The 17804-nt window shown below is 49.9% G+C and overlaps 1 protein-coding gene across 1 annotated transcript in view; it reads right to left on the bottom strand.

The window, feature by feature from the left end:
- STPG1 (sperm tail PG-rich repeat containing 1) overlaps positions 1-13493 on the bottom strand; it is a 35204-nt gene extending 21711 nt beyond the window's left edge. Inside the window, exons 1-3 of the mRNA XM_059686120.1 lie at positions 13390-13493; positions 9952-10070; positions 1044-1145 (exon numbers count right to left, since the gene is read on the bottom strand). Coding sequence (XP_059542103.1) covers positions 1044-1145; positions 9952-10070; positions 13390-13450 — 282 coding nt within the window. The 5' untranslated portion in view covers positions 13451-13493. The remainder of the gene's footprint in view (positions 1-1043; positions 1146-9951; positions 10071-13389) is intronic.
- Between the last annotated feature and the right edge of the window lie 4311 nt (positions 13494-17804).

Genomic DNA, 17804 nt, shown 5'->3' with positions numbered 1-17804 from the left:
GGCAGGTGCAACCTCCCCTGGTGTGCCCGGCCGCAGCCGGGTCGCTCCTTGAGGATTCCACTCTGCCAACTTGAATTCCAATAAGCGGCCGTATTCAGGTTGTCTTAAATGGTCTCTTTGTGTGATTCTTTTAAAAATCAATTCCAATGTCAGGCATCATAATACATTTTTGCAGGAGATTATCATCACTTTTAAAGGGACAGACAGCATGTGTGTTTTGTTAACACTAGAGTTTGGGTTTGCTCTCTTTTTTCCTTTCTTACCTCAGCCTTACCCTAGTTTGACCTTTGCCCTTGCTCCATCTTTTTTTTTTTCTTGCCAATTTATAAATATTCAGATAAAAATTATCTTCACCCAAGCCTGGTCAGGGACATTTGCACATCATATACAGGGTGTCCCCAAAAATATATACACACTTTGAATAAATATTCATTCCAATGGGTTAAATCTGAAAAGAAAGAAACATCAATTGAGCTATCGAAAAATGTCTGGGTATACATTTTTGGGAGACACTCTATATATTTGACTGTCAGAGCCCTCCACAAAGATCAAGAGCCACATCTTCCGAAGAAGAGAAAGAGGGAGGGGAGGAAGGCTGCTAAATTCCAGGCCCACTGCCTGCTCTCACTTTGGCCCCATCAGCTTCCTCAATGACGTCAATAACTCAATTAGACTACGCAGTGTCAAACCGCTTATTAGGGCGAGATGTAGAATAATTTTTTCCTGGTGTGCCTAGAAATCTCAGGAAGACATTTGCTTAGCCTACTCCAGGATGACAACATTGGTTTTGGGTGTTGAGGCTCTGGATATGATCCCTCTGGCTTCTCTCTCCATTCTGGAAATGTGTAGTGATGGGGGATGAGGGGGAGTTTAATGGCACAGACGCCAATTTACCTGCACGAACTTTGAGGAGGCAGTTACTCTCCTAATTAGAACCACGGGCCTTTGGAGAGAAGGGACCGGATGTCCAATACATGATTATGCAACGAGTGAAGGAAATGACGGATCAGTCAGTGCTCATGCCCAGGAGAAGGGGCTCTTACCCTTGAGGGGAAGGCGCACGTCCCTCTCGTGGACAGCGAGACGCTGTTGAACACTGGAGATTGGTGGGTGACGTTGTAGGACCCAGGACCCGGGATGTTATCCTGAAAGGGAAGAGCATGCGCGTCACCGGGACAGATTCCGTTCCACTGGGCTTTTCCACCAGCTTCACACCCATGAACGCTCAGCCTCCCCATAACCCGCCGGGACAGGCCGCACCGCCACTGCACGGATGACAGCCCGGCTGCGCCACCCCCTAACCTGCCCAGTCACCGTCTCAGGTACCAAGTGCTGGGGCTGGAAGGCCAGCCCAGGCCTGGGACCCCCAAAGCCCTTGCTCTTCCCACTCACTATGGAGGTTTTTCAGGCCGTTGGAGAAATGGGCCTAACATGGGATAGTAAGTGTGGCTGATGTGCAAACTGGTGTCCATGGATTGGGTAAGCCAAGCCCACGGGGAGGGCAGGGTGGCCGATTGCATGGGAACCACACCCCACCTGACTCAGCTTCCTCCTCAGCCTTTCAGCAGAGAAATCAGGGCGTGTTTCTGTTTATAAAGCAAAATGAAACAAAAACAACCTTCATCCCGAACGAGACCGTTTCGAACTCTCAGGTGCACGGGGCTCAGGTGCTAAACCAGTGGTTCTCAACCTTCTGGCCCTTTAAATACAGTTCCTCATGTTGTGACCCCCAACCATAAAATTATTTTCGTGGCTACTTCATAACTGTAATGTTGCTACTTTATGAAGCGTCATGTAAATATCTGGTATGCAGGATGGTCTTAGGTGACCCCTGTGAAAGTGTCGTTCGACCGCCTAAGGGGTCGCGACCCACAGGTTGAGAACCGCTGTGCTAAATGATGCAGGTTCTGGTAGAGAGGAGTGAGCAAGAGTTTGATTTCTAAGCCTATTTCGGCTGCAGCTGCTAACTGGGCTTTCTTCTCGCTTCCCGTGCTGGTCACCAGGGGAAGTACACGCTGACAGAAGCTGGCCGAGCAAGTGGCATGAAATGATAAGAATGCCTTCCTGGGTGCCTACTCGGCACCAGGAGCTTCTCAAAGGCTGTCTCGTTCACTCCCCCAGCGCGGGAGGGAGTCCTGCCCGGGTTTAGAGGGTGGAGACCCTGAGGCAGGTGGAGATGGATTTGCCCGTGGTCCCACCGCTGTGAGTGGCAGTACCTGAATCCGGGGCTAAGCGCATGGTGCACACCAGTCCTTTGCAATGGGGTATTATCCGGTCCCTCTAAGGAAAGCGAGGCCCAGGGACACTGAGCCCACAGCTACTCAATGATGGCTCCAGAGCCAGCTCTCTCCAGCCTCTGCCCCAGGCTCATCTGTCTCCACCATCCCTACCGCCTTCCTTGGGGCAGAAAGCAAGCTGGCGGTACCATCGTGCCTTGAAGGCCTTTCCGCTCGGGCCGGAGCAGTGCGTGATTATGGTTTAATGTAAAGGCGGGGTCGCCAGTGCTATGAACAGGTCCTTCTGGGCCCGATTCCAAATGCGGAGGCTCCTTTGAGCCTTGCTGGCGGGGGCCAGGGCGCTGATTCCTGCTTTGGAGGAGGCGCTGACTGCCAGGGAGAGTGGGGCTGGCCGCGAGAGATGCAGCTCAACCAGGGGCACGAGCACCCCAGGCCACGGTCAGGAGAAGCCTGGCGTGTGGGCGCAGATCGAGGGGCTGCAGGGAAACAAGGGAGAGCCTTTTCTTTCTGTCAATCCCACCCGAGGATATTTTTCCATTGATTTTTTTTTTTTTTTTTTTTTTTTTTTTTTTTTTTTTTAGAGAGAGAGAGGAAGGGGTAAAGAGAGAAACATTAATTCATTGCCTCCCGCAAGTGCCCCGACTGGGGCTGGGGATCAAACCTGCAACTGAAGTACGTGCCCTTGACCAGGAATCAAATCTGCTACCCTTTGGGGTGCAGCCCGAGGCACTAACCACTGAGCAGCACCGCCGGGGTGGGACAGCTTTTCTAGGGGGCTGTGCACAGGGCCAGCATTTATTTGTTGAGTGGGCTCTGTGTGCGGGCCTCTGTTCTGAGCTTTTCACGTGCACTGACGCATTTAATCCCCGTTTGAAAGATGAGAGGACGGGGCCAAGGTCACAGAGCCAGGAGCTGTCAGAGCCAGAACTTGAACCCAGGCAGTCTGAGGACAGAGTCTACTCTTCACCACTAAGTGTGTAGGAAAAAGAAAAAAAAAATGCCACTGGATTATGAATCAGGAATTCTTGTTCCCAGTGCTCCTACTAGGAGCCAGCCGCCTCCCTAAACCTACTAGTAGATTCCTCATTTGTAAATCAAAGACGTTGGGCTCAATGTCTTCCCGTGCCTTTTAGTTTTCAAAGTCCCTAAACCAAGGGGAAGCTGAAGCAGGAAACGTGCCTGTGACCCTTCTAGGTTTAAAGGGTGAACAGTGAAGACACACGCTTCTACGTCCCGTCTACAGCCACGCTCTCAACACGGCCATCAGCCCACAAGGACTTCCTGGGCACCTCTATGTGTCTGAGGAGCTGGGGTTGCCAGAGAAAACACCAGACCTACATGGCTGCCCAGTTAAATCTGCATTTCAGGTAAACAACAAAGCTATTTTAGTAGAAGTATGTCCCATGCACTATTTGAGAGATACTTGTATTAAAATAGTTGTTTGTTATTTATTGGAAATTCTAAATTAACTAGGAATCCTATACTTTTATTTGCTAGATCTGGCCACCTCCTGGACCTTAATCATGTTTGGATCCAGGTCAATTGGAACAGGAGTGTCCCCTTTAGCCTGGAGGGGAAAGTGTAGCCTGTTTGTTCTCAGTGAATGTCCAAGATGAGCCCTCCAGGCAGCGGTATGCTGGAGCTGGCCAGTGGCGGCCTGGGAGAGCGACTGTTAACAATTCAGAAATGGGAGTATTTACACCACAGAAAGGGGCAAATGCTATACATCAGAGCTTTTCTAGGTGGAAGGGAGAGCGGGTTTACCAGCACACCACTTGCTACCTTTGTGTGGCACCCATGAAGCTCCCTGAAGGGGAATGTCCAGCGCCAGAGAATTCACGCCTTCTCCTGCAACTGCTGGAGGTGGTGGGCGGCTTGCTGGGAGGGCAACAGAAATCCACCTTTCACCTCTGGGATGACAGCTCGTGTGACTAACGTTGCGTGACTTTGGTGAGTCGAGGCCTCTCAGAGCACAACACAGAGAGCAAGAATTCAACTTGCCACTCGGGTGAACTGAGCCACCCCGGGGTTTCTTGGCCAAGATTACCCCAGAGGATAAAACCAAATAAGCAAACAAAACAAAAATGGGTGGGGAGAGAGCAGGGAGAACTCTTCCTCTGAGCAATGCTGACGGCCTGCTGAGTGTCCTGCTGGAAGCACAGTGCCAGCGGCTGTTCCTGTCTCTCCTGTGCCCGCCTCCCAGTGTGACAATCAGAGTCAACACATGTGGAGAGGCGACAGCAGTGCAGCCATTGTCATCGTCACCACCACCCTCTGCACGGCCCATGACAGGGTCAAGGAACCAGGAGGGGGTTCTGAGCAGAGGGGGACTGAGCACTGATGACAGGCTGATGTGTTCCCAACCCCCACCGAATACACCCCTGGGTGACATCTGGTCGAAATGCACTTTGAGAGCCCGTTTGAAGGATTAAAGTCCCAAATGGGCAGCCTCTGCATGTGCCAAGGGCAGGACACAGACCCACAGTCATGTGACTTTAGGTCAGGTTTGCGGGGGGGGGGGGGGGGGCAGGCATTTACCTCCTCACCCCAGAGAGCTCCCGAGGTCATGGAGGCTTAATGTCCCACAGCCTGGAGCCAGACACCTGCACACAGCCTGGATTTGCTGGTCCTGGTTTCACAGATCCTGTCCGGCTAATAAGTGTAGGTTTGTCAAATCGATGTCTGCCAAACCGTTTCCCGGCGTGGAAAATGTGATCTGTGGGATCCTGGCTAAAGGCCGCTCGGAGCTGCCTCTGACTCTTTAAGATGCCCCCCTGTCCCCCCTCCCCACCCCCCCCCACCCCGCTTTGGTCGGTTCAGGGGCGGCTCCTGCTGTCTGGGGAGGCGCACGATGGATGAAACCAGGAGTTGCCGACGGCGAGCGGCACACACAGGAGGGGACCTGCCTGGGGTGGAAGCAGAGCCCTGTCCTGGGGCTAATCCAGCGGCCAAGCCACACAAGAATGCGGGGTTCCCGAGGCAACCAGTTCCTTTCACAAAAGCCTCTAGCCTTAGGGTCTCGGACAACACATCCATCCACTGAACCCTTCCATCCACTGAACCCTTCCGTTCAAAGTGTCTACGACTGAGATTTGCCCCTTATAAGATGCCTTCCTCCCTCCTGCTTCCTCCCCTCCCCTGTCCCCCCACCCCACCCCACCCCCCATCCCGCTCCATACACTTACGTGGCATCAAAGTTTCCACCCCTCTGATCACAGGAGGAAAGGGAGCAGCAGCCAGCGCACTTCAAACAAGAAAATGCCACTTTTCCCCGCTCAGACCAGGGAGGACTTCAGGAATGAAAGGGCCCTGGGAGCCCGAAGGGAGCACCCACCCGGGAAAACCAGGGCGAGTTCCCTTGAGGAGCGTGTGTCTCGTCGCCAGGTGAAGGGCAGGTGTGTGTGTGTTGGGTGGGGGAAGGGGGGGAGAGGGCAGGTGGGACACTGGTCACCTGTGATGAAAACAGGGACCAGGTCTCTGCCCATCGCTGGCCTGGCTACGCTGGAAACAGACCAGAGAAGTGAAAGCACGTTTTCATCGTCTCTGAGAACATCATGCTCCTTCCTGTCCTTAAGTCTGGCATCAGCCGGTTAGCAGTCCCTTGAAACCCCGAGTGGAACGTGGGCAAAAAGTCAACTCCACAAACATGTACTGAAACCTCCTGGGGCCGGGCCCGGGCTAAGGTGCGAGGTTACAGGCACAACCAGCAAGCACTCACAAGGCCCAGGAGTGGGAAGGAGACCCGGCGAAGTGGGTGGGACGTGAGCCTGCGACTCCGTGGGAAATGCAGGCGCACAAATGGGGGTCCTTCATTCAATCCACTTTCGAGGGCCTCGGGTCTGGGAGGGACAGCGGTGGCTGCCACCCCAGCAGTTGCCAGGCAGGCGGAGAGAAGAGGTGCACACCCATCCCCGCCAGGCCCAGGGGAGGAAGGCAGGGGCCTGCGACTGGCTCTGGGCGTTCAGAGGAGGGCGTGCTTGCCTGCGCCCAGGGGAGAGGCTGGGGTACGGTGTCTGGGAACCAGGAGCTGCTGCCTGGGTTCGTCCTCGCTCGGCCTGACCCTGGCTGCACAAGTCACTTACCCTCTCTGTGTCCCAGGGTCATTATCTGAACAGTGGGAATAATGATGGGACTTGGCTCACAGGCTATTGTGGGGATTAAGTGGGTTGATGAATGCCAAGGTCTTCGAGGGGCGCCTGGCACCCTGTCAGTGCCAGCCAGTGCTGCTATCTCCGGGCCTGGGCCCCGCAGACCCGCTGGGAGGGGCGCTGGGACTGAAGCAGAGAAGCCCGGCTTCCAGAGCAGGAGGGTCGGGCAGAGGGTTCCAACAGGCAGCTGACTGCACCCTTGGGGGGCACTTATGCCCTTGGCCGTGGGGGCCTATGCACACTGAGCTTTTCATTGAAGCATCCCTGCCGTGTAAAATACCCCTGGCCCAGTGCCTTCTCAGGTTAATAAGTGAACAGCGTTAACTTCGCCACAAATGAAAAACTGGCCTGCTTACCACCTGAGAGGGTAGGTTTGCTGTCAGGCCGTGTCTGAAAGTAACATGTGCTGTTAAATTGTGCCCGTCCGGAGCCTGTGGTGCCCGAGCCCTGCCACTCTTCACTGATTTGCACCTGGAGGGATCAATCTGGTTTAGAACCACAGAACAGTCATCCCTGGAAAGGCCCACCTATGGTAACATCCTGATTTTGAAGATGAGGAAATGAAGATGCAGAGACAGTGAGTGAGTGAGTGTCTAGTGTTACACAGCTTGGCAAACAGTAACCACAGTCCAGGGTGAAACGGGGACAGACAGGGGAGGTGGGGGGAGAAAATGCCCATCGAGCCACTGGGCTATGCCTGGCCCCAGACCAGGCACGCCTCGCATGCACGAGAGTCCCAGCACATCTGCAAACAGCTGTACCGCGTTCGGAGAAGCAGGCCTCGTTCCTGGCAGCAGCACTGCCGGTCCAGGACCGAGCTCTGGGAAGGGTTCCTAGCACCCAGCAGTCAGATTCTTAGGGGAATGGGAACGGGGCAACAAGGCCTTGGCGTTTCCGACCAAGTGAGACGATCAGGTGCGCGCACGTTTCCAAGGGCACCGTGTGAGATGTGCTAAGTGGGTCACAGAATTCATTCGAGGCCACAACCAAGTTATGAGATCAGGCACAGGGCGTGTGCGAGGAATGTTTGAAGAAGGGCGGTGAGACACTGGGGTTTTAAAATCTGTTTTTAATTCGTATTGCCTCACTAAATTATTGGGTGATGCTACATGAGATCCTTAACTTCTCAATGCCCATTTCCCTCAGGACAAATGAGAACAATGAGCGTGGAATCAGACTCCTTTGTCTGTTTTTATAGCTTGAAGAGCCTAATGCAATTATATAATCCAAATTTTATGTTTCAGATGGAAAAAAAAAAACCTGAAGCCCAGAAAAGTCAAGGAACTCGAGGCCCACAGCTAGTAACCGAGCAGAACCCGGGGGACCTGACTTATGGATTCCTCGCCCTTTCCACAAAGGTCCATACTCATTACCAAATGCTTTCAAATAGTAGGCGGAAGTTTTCACATTGTCAAACCAAGGGGACCACACTTGGAAAGTCTGAATCAAATTCCCCTCTCTACTTGACACTGCCTATAGCTCTGGCTGTCATCCTGGTTCCTTCAGCAGAAAATTTTCTGAACAACAGAAATGTAAGATCCTGACTTTAAAAGCCAGCCCACCCCATTCCTGTATCTGCGTCATCAGCACTAGGTCATGTAGCATGGAGCCTCGCACCATTACTTGACATCTTCCCCGTGGCCGGAGCTGGGTCTGTTTTGCTAAGCCCTTTTCAGAAACATGCTCTCTGACTCTCAGAGAGCAAATGTATGGCTTTGCAGGCCACAAAGGGAGGCGTGGTGCCGTGTGTGGCAAGAGCATGAGGCTTTGGCGTGAGCTAGACCTGGGCTTGAGGTCTAATTCTTTCAACATGGATTCAGCAAATATTTATGCAGGGCCTCTTGTGTGCCAAACCCTGCGCGCTCTGACCTTGGGCGGGTCATTTAACGTCCCTAAGCCTCGGTTTCCTCTTCGGTTAAGATAATAAACCCTTCCCTTTAGCATTGTTCTGAGGATTAGAGATGTGTTCTAAAAATGATTTCACCCGTAGGAGAGATCAGTGAATGGTGGCTTCTATTATTTTTATTGGAGGCTGGACTGCAAATGTCTTACTAATATATTCTTGCTAAACTGACAAATGGGAAACCAGGCAAAAAAAAAAAAAAAAAAGAGAGAGAGACAGATGGACAGCTAAATCGTAGAGAGAGAAACTAGAAAGAGAAGAGAGAAAACTCCTAAGCAAGTATCTTATTTATCGTCTTTGGGGGGAAACTGCAAGTAATTACAAATATGTGTGTGTGTATACTACATTCTTTATTATTTGCTTTCTTAGAATCCTAAAATACCAGAAGTGAAAGGAACTGAAATGTTCTCTAGTTGGGCATTCTGGTTTACAAAGAAGGAACAGGCAAGGGCCACAGGGGCTTGCCAAGCCCCTCCACTCCTTCCTGTCTCACCTGCATTCACTCAGAAGCCAAATCTCATTCCCTCCCCACCATCCTGGCAAGGTGGTAAGATGAGAAACATTTTTAGAATTCAGCAAAAGGTAACTGAGATGATGATTACTCCCCAAGAATGTTATTCTAAAAGTCTGGGCTAAATGAATGCAGGGATGAAGATTTTAAAGAAAACTGAAAACGTTTGCAAGTTGGCTGAGCCCCCTGCTGGTGAGAGAGGAGCCGGTCAGATCCCTGAGCCTTTAGCAGGTGAAATCCCTACTTAGGTGCCAAGCAGAGCTTCCCAGATCAAAGAGGAAAAGAGACCCAGATATTTGGGGGGAGAGTGAGAATGGGGGCAACACAGGAGCAGCAGTAACACGTTGTTAAAAGAAGCATTAAAAACGAGGGGGCCCTCATCACAAAGGTCATTTGAAATTTATTAGACTCATTTTCCCTTTTTGTTATTCAAAGAAAGTCTCGTTATTCCCTTTCGTGTTTTAAGGAGTGAGGCTGGGGGAGAAAGAGGAAAAGATTTTTACCTTTTACTTACATCCCTGGGATTTTTAACGTTCTATTTCTATAATAATTTTTGAAATACATTGCTTATTAAAATTTTGGGGTTCAGTGTAGCACCATCTGGACATGCTGTTTTTCCCTGGATTTACTATCTTTCCAGCTCATTCTTTTTTTTTCTTTTTTTTTTTTAAGGTCTTAACAGTTTTTACTTACAATATTATTTGGTATTGGTTTCAGGTGCACAGCAGTGATCAGACAGTCACGTGCTTTACAAAGTGCCATCTGCCCCGATATTCCCAGCGCTCACCTGGCACCACTCACAGTTATCGCCATATTACTGACTATATTCCCTATCTTGAGCTTTCCATCCTGGGGGACGATGCCCATTTGCACTTCTTAATCCCTTCCTCGCCTCTTCATTCACCCAGTCCCCAACCCCCTGCCCTCTGGCGACACCAACCAACCGGTGGGCTCTGCCTCCTGTGCCTGGGTCTGTTACAGCTGACTCTTACCGTCAAGAGCACAGCTGGAGAGGCTGCTGTGGCTCCTTGGATAGCACCGCCCTCTACTGGTCACGGGGAGAGACGCACCAGCCAGACTCGCCTGCCCGGCCCTGGAGGCTAAAATCCAGACTAAAAAGTAAAGAATCTCTAAGACAATGAATGCCATTACCGTTTTCTGATCAAATCTCTTCGTTTGACTATTAAATCCTTTCTTTTCTGATTCTGAACTTTTTGCCCAGTGAAATTTGTAAGGAATGGAGGATTGTGTCGGATATGCAGCGGTAAAACCTAAACAACAAAAATAAAACAAAAATTAGCACAGGGCAAAGAACTGGCAAATGCAGAAAATACAGAGCTGTGTATTAACGTTTTATCTGAAATGGGATAGAAGAGAAACTTGCCTTTGGACAAGAGATAAACATGAAGCTGGATTTTTAAAAAGTATTCCTCACTTGCCCGGCCGGAGTGGTTCAGCGGTTGAGCGTTGACCTATGAACCAGGAGGTCCCAGTTCGATTCCGGGTCAGGACGTGCCCTGGTTGTGGGCTCGATCCCCAGTAGGGGGCGTGCAGGAGGCGGCCAATCAATGATTCTCTCTCATCATTGATGTTTCTCTCTCTCTTTCCCTCATCCTTCCCCTCTGAAATCAATAAAAATATAGTTTTACAAAAAGTGTTTCCCACTTTACTTCCTTTCCCTCTTGGTAACTTATTGGGATGTCCCCTCCAGCTCTTAAACTAGAGCAGTGGTGCCCATGAGGCCCAGAAATCAGGATTTTAAAAAGATTCCCAGGTGATTCTAATGTGCAGCCAAGGTTGAGAACCACTGAACTAGAGAGACTTGGTAACATGGTGGCAATGAATTGTCCCAGGGAAGAGGGAAGAGCTGGCCGGGAAGGAGGACACAAAACCGTCACGCGTCCCCAGCCCAGAGTCACACATCGGCAAAGCGCCGTGACGATCCAGAGAGGCGGGGAGGTCCCGGAGCCGGGCTCTCTGGCTTCCCAGGGCACCGTGTGAATTCAGCCCTCAGCTTTGAGCAGACATGGGTTAAAAAGGCATCACTTAAAGGAAATCAGGTGAAAATTGTATACACCTGAGCGATGATGTATAAACGACATACGAAATCCCACTTTCCCTCCTCCCACGCCCCGCACGTGGGAGAATGGCCACGATACTGATCCCACGGGCAACATCCATCTGCACACCCACTGATGACAAACTCTGTTCAGTGCGTAGAATAGAAATGGACTGTCGTGTTTGACTGCTGACGGCTTTTAGGCCTCACCCTCCCTCCCTCCCTCTTCCTTTTCGGCCCCCGGTCCCAGCAAGCTGATGAGAAGGCCCAGGTGCTCCCTCCTTGGCACCGGCTAGAATGCAGCCCCACCGCCTCCCCACGGTAAAACCCAGGTCAGACTCCTTTCCCTGCTCTAAGCCACTGTGGGGCCAGATTAGGAAGCCTGCCCTGCTCTCCCCCCAGAGAGCCTCATTATGTGAGGGTTAAACCTTTCCACAGCCCCTTGATGGGTGTGTGTGGCACCATCGGTCTTGACATCCAAGCCAAATTAGGGGGGCGGGAGGAGTGTCCACCCTGACTGCTACATGTCCACATCAGTGAGCCCAGTCATCTCAACATCAGAGCACTCACCCTCCGAGGAGAACTGAAAAGGGAGAGCCAAGAGAAAGAAAGAAGGGTAGGGGCCAGATTGCATGAAAACTGTCTTCAAGGCCCATTTCTTAGCCTCCAAACTTTTGAAAAAACAAAACTATTTTTCAGAGAGGAAAGCCCAATGCCAACAGCCCCCCCTCCCCCCGGAAGTACTATTACTAACTTTACAGATGAGGAAACTGAGGCTCAGAGAGACTACGTTACTCACGCGAATCACAGCAACACAGTGCAACACCTGAGGTTCGAGCAGTTTGTCCGATGAGCTCAGGCTCTTCAACTCTAAGTTGTGCTCCCTCTTCCTGGGCCTGGCTCATCGTTAAGACTCAGTAAACAATGAATGAAATGATGGGGAGGGGGCCATCGAGCCTGATTCGTCTGGGTTGAGGATGAAGCAAGTAAAAGAAGCAGAATACTGCATATGTTCAGCTAGAAAACATCTGGCAATGCCCACGTATGGTAGATTTATTCTTCTCCTCCCATCTCCCTCCCTCCCCCATTCAAGTAGGTGGATGGTTACGAATTTTTTCTTTAAGGGAGCTAGAAAGCAAATCAGAAAGCAACAGACCCAAGGTTTCCTAGCTTTTGATACTAAAAGCCTAAGTCATTAGAATAACTGAGTTTGCAGAGGAGGCAGTGAAGGAAGGGGGGGGGGGCATTTAAAAAAAAAAAAAAGGAAAAGGATGGACATTCCCCTGGAGGAAGGAAAGGTTTCTCCCTGACTAAAAAGGAGATCAAGCACGTTGGCTTCTGGCTGTGGTAGAATGGTGCGTATCAAAGCAACCCTCTATGACAGTGGTTCTCAACCTTCCTAATGTCGCGACCCTTTCATACAGTTCCTCATGTTGTGGTGACCCCCAACCATAAAATTATTTTCGTTGCTACTTCATAACTGTAATTTTGCTACTGTTATGAATCCTAATGTAAATATCTGATGTGCAGGATGTATTTTCATTGTTACAAATTGAACATAATTAAAGCATAGTGATTAATCACAAAAACAATATGTAATTATATATGTTTTCCAATGGTCTTAGGCAACCCCTGTGAAAGGGTCGTTCGACCCCCAAAGGGGTTGTGACCCACAGGTTGAGAACCGCTGCTCCATGAGAACACACACACACACACACAGACACACGATTAACAGTAAACTAGGCACTGTGGGATGCGGGGGCAGCGGGGGGAGGAGAAAGACTAGGAAACTTGAAGACATAGAAATAGAAACTATCCAAAATAAAACACAAAGAGAAAAAGGATTAAAAATACAGAGTATCAGTGAGCTATGTGACAACTTCCAGGAAATTCATATAAATGTAATTGGACTCTCCAAAGAAGAGATGTGGGGAGAGAGAGAAAAGAAAATTATTTTGAGAAAAAGACGAAAAATTTCCATATCAGATAAAAACTATAGGCCCCCAGATCCAAGAAAATAAAAACCTCAGCACATGAAACATGAATAAAATCACACCGTGGCACGTAAAATAATCAAATTGCTTTAACAAAGTGATAAAGAGAAAAATTTTAAATCAGGCAGAGGGGGAAAAGGCATTACATACAAAGAGAACAGAGACAGCAGGCCACTGTTAGAAACAAAACCTTGAAGGTAAGAGAAGGAAAAGAAAGCTGCCACCCTAAAATCCTGCACCCAGAAAAACACCTTTCAAAAACAAAAGTGAAATAAAGACTTAAATATATGCGAAAACGGGAAGAGTTCATCAGCAGCAAACTGGAATAATATGAAATGTTAAAGGGAGTCCTACAGGCAGAAGAGAAATGACACCAGTTGGAAATCTGTATCTACATAGAGGAAGGAAGAATTCTGGAAATGGTAAACATGTGGGCAGATATACAACATAATTATGAGTATAAATGGGTACATTTCAACATAAATATAATCTGTAAGGCCCCATCCCCAAAGACATCCATTATCAAGTTCACCAGACCTCTCTGGAGTTTCAGGTATGTTCTGGCAGGCTGCAGGTCTCTTTGTGCCGAGGTGGCCATCTTAGCACAGTTCTGTGATATGTTTCATTTGTTTGGTGAAAAACTTAACTGCGGTTCTTCCAAGCACCTGAAACAGCAAAATACAGCATTTGTAGGGATCATGTCACATTTCTGTTAATTACGTGGATTGAGTTCTATTCTCTCGGCAGGACAGGCTGAGAAACGTGTAGCGGCTGAGGTTTACCAGGATCTATGACCTCAAGTCGCAAGCACACTGCACTCACGGTCTGTAGCAGGAACCCTGTAAGTATTCACAGTTGATGTTGCTTCCAGAACTAACGAAGGCTTGAATTTTATAAATTTATCATGAGTTCATTTACATACACCATAATTCAGGAGTTACTACGTTGTCACTATGTATACAATTCTAAATTTTGACACGTTTACAATTATGTGAACTACCACTGCCATCCTATCTAATAAAAGAGAAAAATGGTAATTGGCGTACGACGATACCCTTTTCATTGGCTAATCAGGGCTATATGCAAATTAACTGCCAACTAAGATTGGCAGTTAACTGCCAACAAGATGGCGGTTAATTTGCATATGTAGGCACAATGCAGGGAGGCAAAAGGGAAAGCAGGAAGAAGCCCCCTGCTACTGACAGTGATTGGAAACCCAGGGGGGAGCTAAGAGCTGGGGGGAAAGGGCAAAGGCGGCCCTGGGGCCGCCTTTGCCCTGCCCCCCAGCCATGATGCTAGGCGCCTTTGCCGCCCTGGCCAGTGATGGCAGGAAGTAGGGGTGGAGCCAGCGATGGGAGCTGGACACAGTCGAAGCTGGCAGTCCCAGGAGCTAGGGGTCCCTTGCCTGGGCCTAAAGCGGAGCCCATGATCGCTGGGCCGCTGCAGCTGTGGGTCCCCGCTGCCCGGGCCGGACGCCTAGGCGAGAGGCATTAGGCCTGGGCAGGGGCAGAGCCTGCAACCGTGGGGAGCTGGGGGTCCCCTGCTGAGGCCTGACACCTCTGCCGGAGGCCTCAGGCCTGGTCAAGGGGCCGATCCGGTGATTGGTGATCAGAGGGTGATGAGGGTCAACTCCTCTGGCCGAGGCATCAGGCCTGGGTGGGGGGCTGAGCCGGGGATTGGGGGGATATGATGGTCCCCTTGCCCAGGCCTGAAGCCTGGGTCAGAGGCGTCAGGCTTGGGCAGGGGGTGGAGCAAGCGATCAGAGGGAGATGGGGGTCCCCTGCCCAGGCATGATCCTGGGCCAGAGGCCTCAGGCCTGGGCGGGGGCCAGAGCCAGTGATCGGGGGGAGATGGGAGTCCCCTGTCCAAGCCTGACACCTCTGGCGGAGGCATCAGGCCTGGGTCAAGGGGCCGATCAGGCGATCGGAGGGTGATGGGGGTCTACGCCTTTGGCCGAGGCATCAGGCCTGGGCAAGGGGCCGATCCTGCGATTGGAGGGTGATGGGGGTCAACGCCTGAGGGCTCCCAGTATGTGAGAGGGGGCAGGCTGTGCTGAGGGACACTCCCCTCCCCACACACACCCAGTGCACGAATTTCGTGCACCGGGCCCCTAGTCTATATATATAAAAGCCTAATATGCAAAGTGTTCCCTCGGGAGTTCAACCAGCTGGGAACTCGATTGCTCACTATGACATGCGCTGACCACCAGGGGGCGGCACAGGATGAAGGAAGGCCCCAGCCGGCAGTCGGCAGCAGCTCGGGACCCTACCTGTGCATGAATTTTGTGCACTGGGCCTCTAGTTTTAAAAATATAAATATATTCATGAGCCCAAAAAGTCTTCTGTGTTTCTTTGCAGTCAATACTCTCCCAAGCCTGGTGTCTGGCAGCCACTGCTCTGCTTTCTGTCACAATGGTTGCCTTTTCTAGAATGCCATATATATGTTATCGTACGGTCTGTGCTGTTTTGTAACCTGTCTTTTTCACTTACCACAATGCTTTTGAGACTCTCCCATGGTGTTGCATGTACCAGGAGTCTGTTCCAGTTGTTACCCATCCTCACCAACACTGGTGTGGTAAATCTTAGAGTTTTAGCCATTCTCGTGGCCCTACAGTGGTATCTCGTTGTCGCTTTCATTTGTATATTTTCATGTGCTTATTTGTCATTTCTTTACCTTCTTTGGTAAAGTGCCTGTTCACATCCCTTTTTAAACAATTGGGTTATCTTGTTATTGAGTTGTAAATGTTCTTAATATATGTTGGATACAAGCCCCTTGTCATATATAAGTTTTGGAATTATCCGCTCTCCATCTGAGGTTTGCCTTTTCATTTTCTTAATCTTTGAGGCTGTCTCAAGTTTTCACAGAATGCTGAGGTTCCCTAGAGGTCAGTTTGAAAATTCTTGAGGTAGTTCACTGTTGAGTAATTCTAACTGCTAGAAAGTCCCTATCTGTATCAAGCTGACAGCACCCGCCCCCCTTTTCTCTCCAGTCATCCCAATTCTAGCCCTTGAAATGGACTCAGACTAAGTCTCATTTCTCTTCCATACTGGTGATAGTGATTTTCAAAGTGCAGGCCATAGCCCAGTGATGGCGAACCTTTTGAGCTCGGCATGTCAGCATTTTGAAAAACCCTAACTTAACTCTGGTGCCGTGTCACATATAGAAATTTTTTGATCTTTGCAACCACAGTAAAACAAAGAGTTATATTTTTGATATTTATTTTATATATTGAAATGCCATTTAACAAAGAAAAATCAACCAAAAAAATGAGTCCGCGTGTCACCTCTGACACGCATGTCACAGGTTCGCCTGCACTGCCATAGCCTGTAGTCTTTTGTTAAGTTTGCTAGGTTCCTATGTGTGCTGCATTTCTGACCATGGGTCACAGTCAAAACGTTTGAAAGCCACCGTTCTATATGACTGTTCTTCAAGTAACTGAAGATGGCCACCTGGGCACAAAAAGACCTACAGCCTGCCAAAAAATATTTGACACTACAGAAAGGTCTAGTGAACTTAATAATAGATGGTTTTGGGGGTGGGGGTTACATTTTATATGTATGTCTAAATGTACCCATTTGTCATATCCCACTACCTACAAACGAATCCTCTTCCCCACAGGGACCTCTCCAGCCTCTGCAATGTCTCCTTGTTGCCGGGGATTGCTCCCCTCACTACAGTGAGCATCATCTTCTGGTCCTGTCACCAGGTTCATCTGCGACTCTGCTCAGCCCTTAGGGGTGACTCCCTGGACCACTCCCAAGAAGCACTGCCCCACCTTTCATTGGCCCAGGAACCTGCCTTATTTTTCTCATAGCATTTGTCTCTACCCAACATCATATTTTGTGTGTATTTCTTTGTGATCTTCCCCAATAGAATATTCATCATGGAATCCCCAGTCTGTTTCCTGGCACATAGTAGTTACTCAATAAATATTTGTGGAATGAATGAGTGAATGTGTTTACTAGGGGTAAACACATGTTAGCAATAATGTATATAGATGTCCTCAGAATACGACTCTTTCCTTCAAGAGCTGCATTCTATAAAGATTTACCTCACATGATTACGATAGGCATGTTTTCATTGTACCATCTCTATGTTTAAAAAAACCTTTATCATTTATATTATAGTATTATCACATATCTTAAGCATTTATACATACATGTATGCTACTGTATAGGGTATATCAATATATGCTAAACCATGTATGCTGCTTATGGGATTTGCATGAATAGTTTCGACTGTATGAGATTTTATCCATTTAGTTATAATGCTACGGTGTGTCTTATTTTTTTACATTTTTCAAAGCACCCGCAGGTAAATAACCCACTTGAAATTTTTCATAAGCTGAGAAACGTGTCAGAAGGTGTCACAGCCGGCTATGACCACTAGATTCCAATCTCACCCTTTCTTTTCGCAGGTGGCCGGCGTGGGGCTCGGAGCAGGAAAGATGTTGGCAGAGGGAGGCCAGAGGAGCTGGGGTGAGAATTCTGCTCTCTGCCGCCCACCAGCTGCCAGGCCCCGCAGTCCCAAACACTCGCGAGGCGGAGGCGGGGAGTCAGCTGCCCAGGCCCCGCACGGAAGCTCCGTGGGGAAGGCATGCCCTGGGTGCAATCACCATGTTGCAGGTGGGGACTCTGCGGGCACGATCCAGGGAGGGGTTACCTCCAACGGTGGTTTCTTCCCGCCCTCGGGCATCACCGGGTACCCAGCAGGGCGGGGTCTCGGGGGGTGCCCCATGGGTGCGCCAGGCCCACCTCCCAGGACCCTGGGACCAGTGCCCCAACAGGACCTGCCTCCTACCTCATCGGTTCCCCCAGGGCTGAGTCTGGCCTGGCCCAACCTTCTCCGTCTCCATGGCAACCACAGCCTAACAGTCTGGAGACCACGTGAGGAACTCTAGCCAATGGTGTCCTCTGTTTCTTTAGAGTGCTCAGTCATTGGCCAATCGTTAG

Source organism: Myotis daubentonii, chromosome 3 (genome assembly GCF_963259705.1).
Source record: "Myotis daubentonii chromosome 3, mMyoDau2.1, whole genome shotgun sequence".
Taxonomy (NCBI): Eukaryota; Metazoa; Chordata; class Mammalia; order Chiroptera; family Vespertilionidae; genus Myotis; species Myotis daubentonii.
The sequence above is the reverse complement of the archived record's forward strand: the minus strand, read 5'-3'. Positions and strand labels throughout refer to the sequence as shown.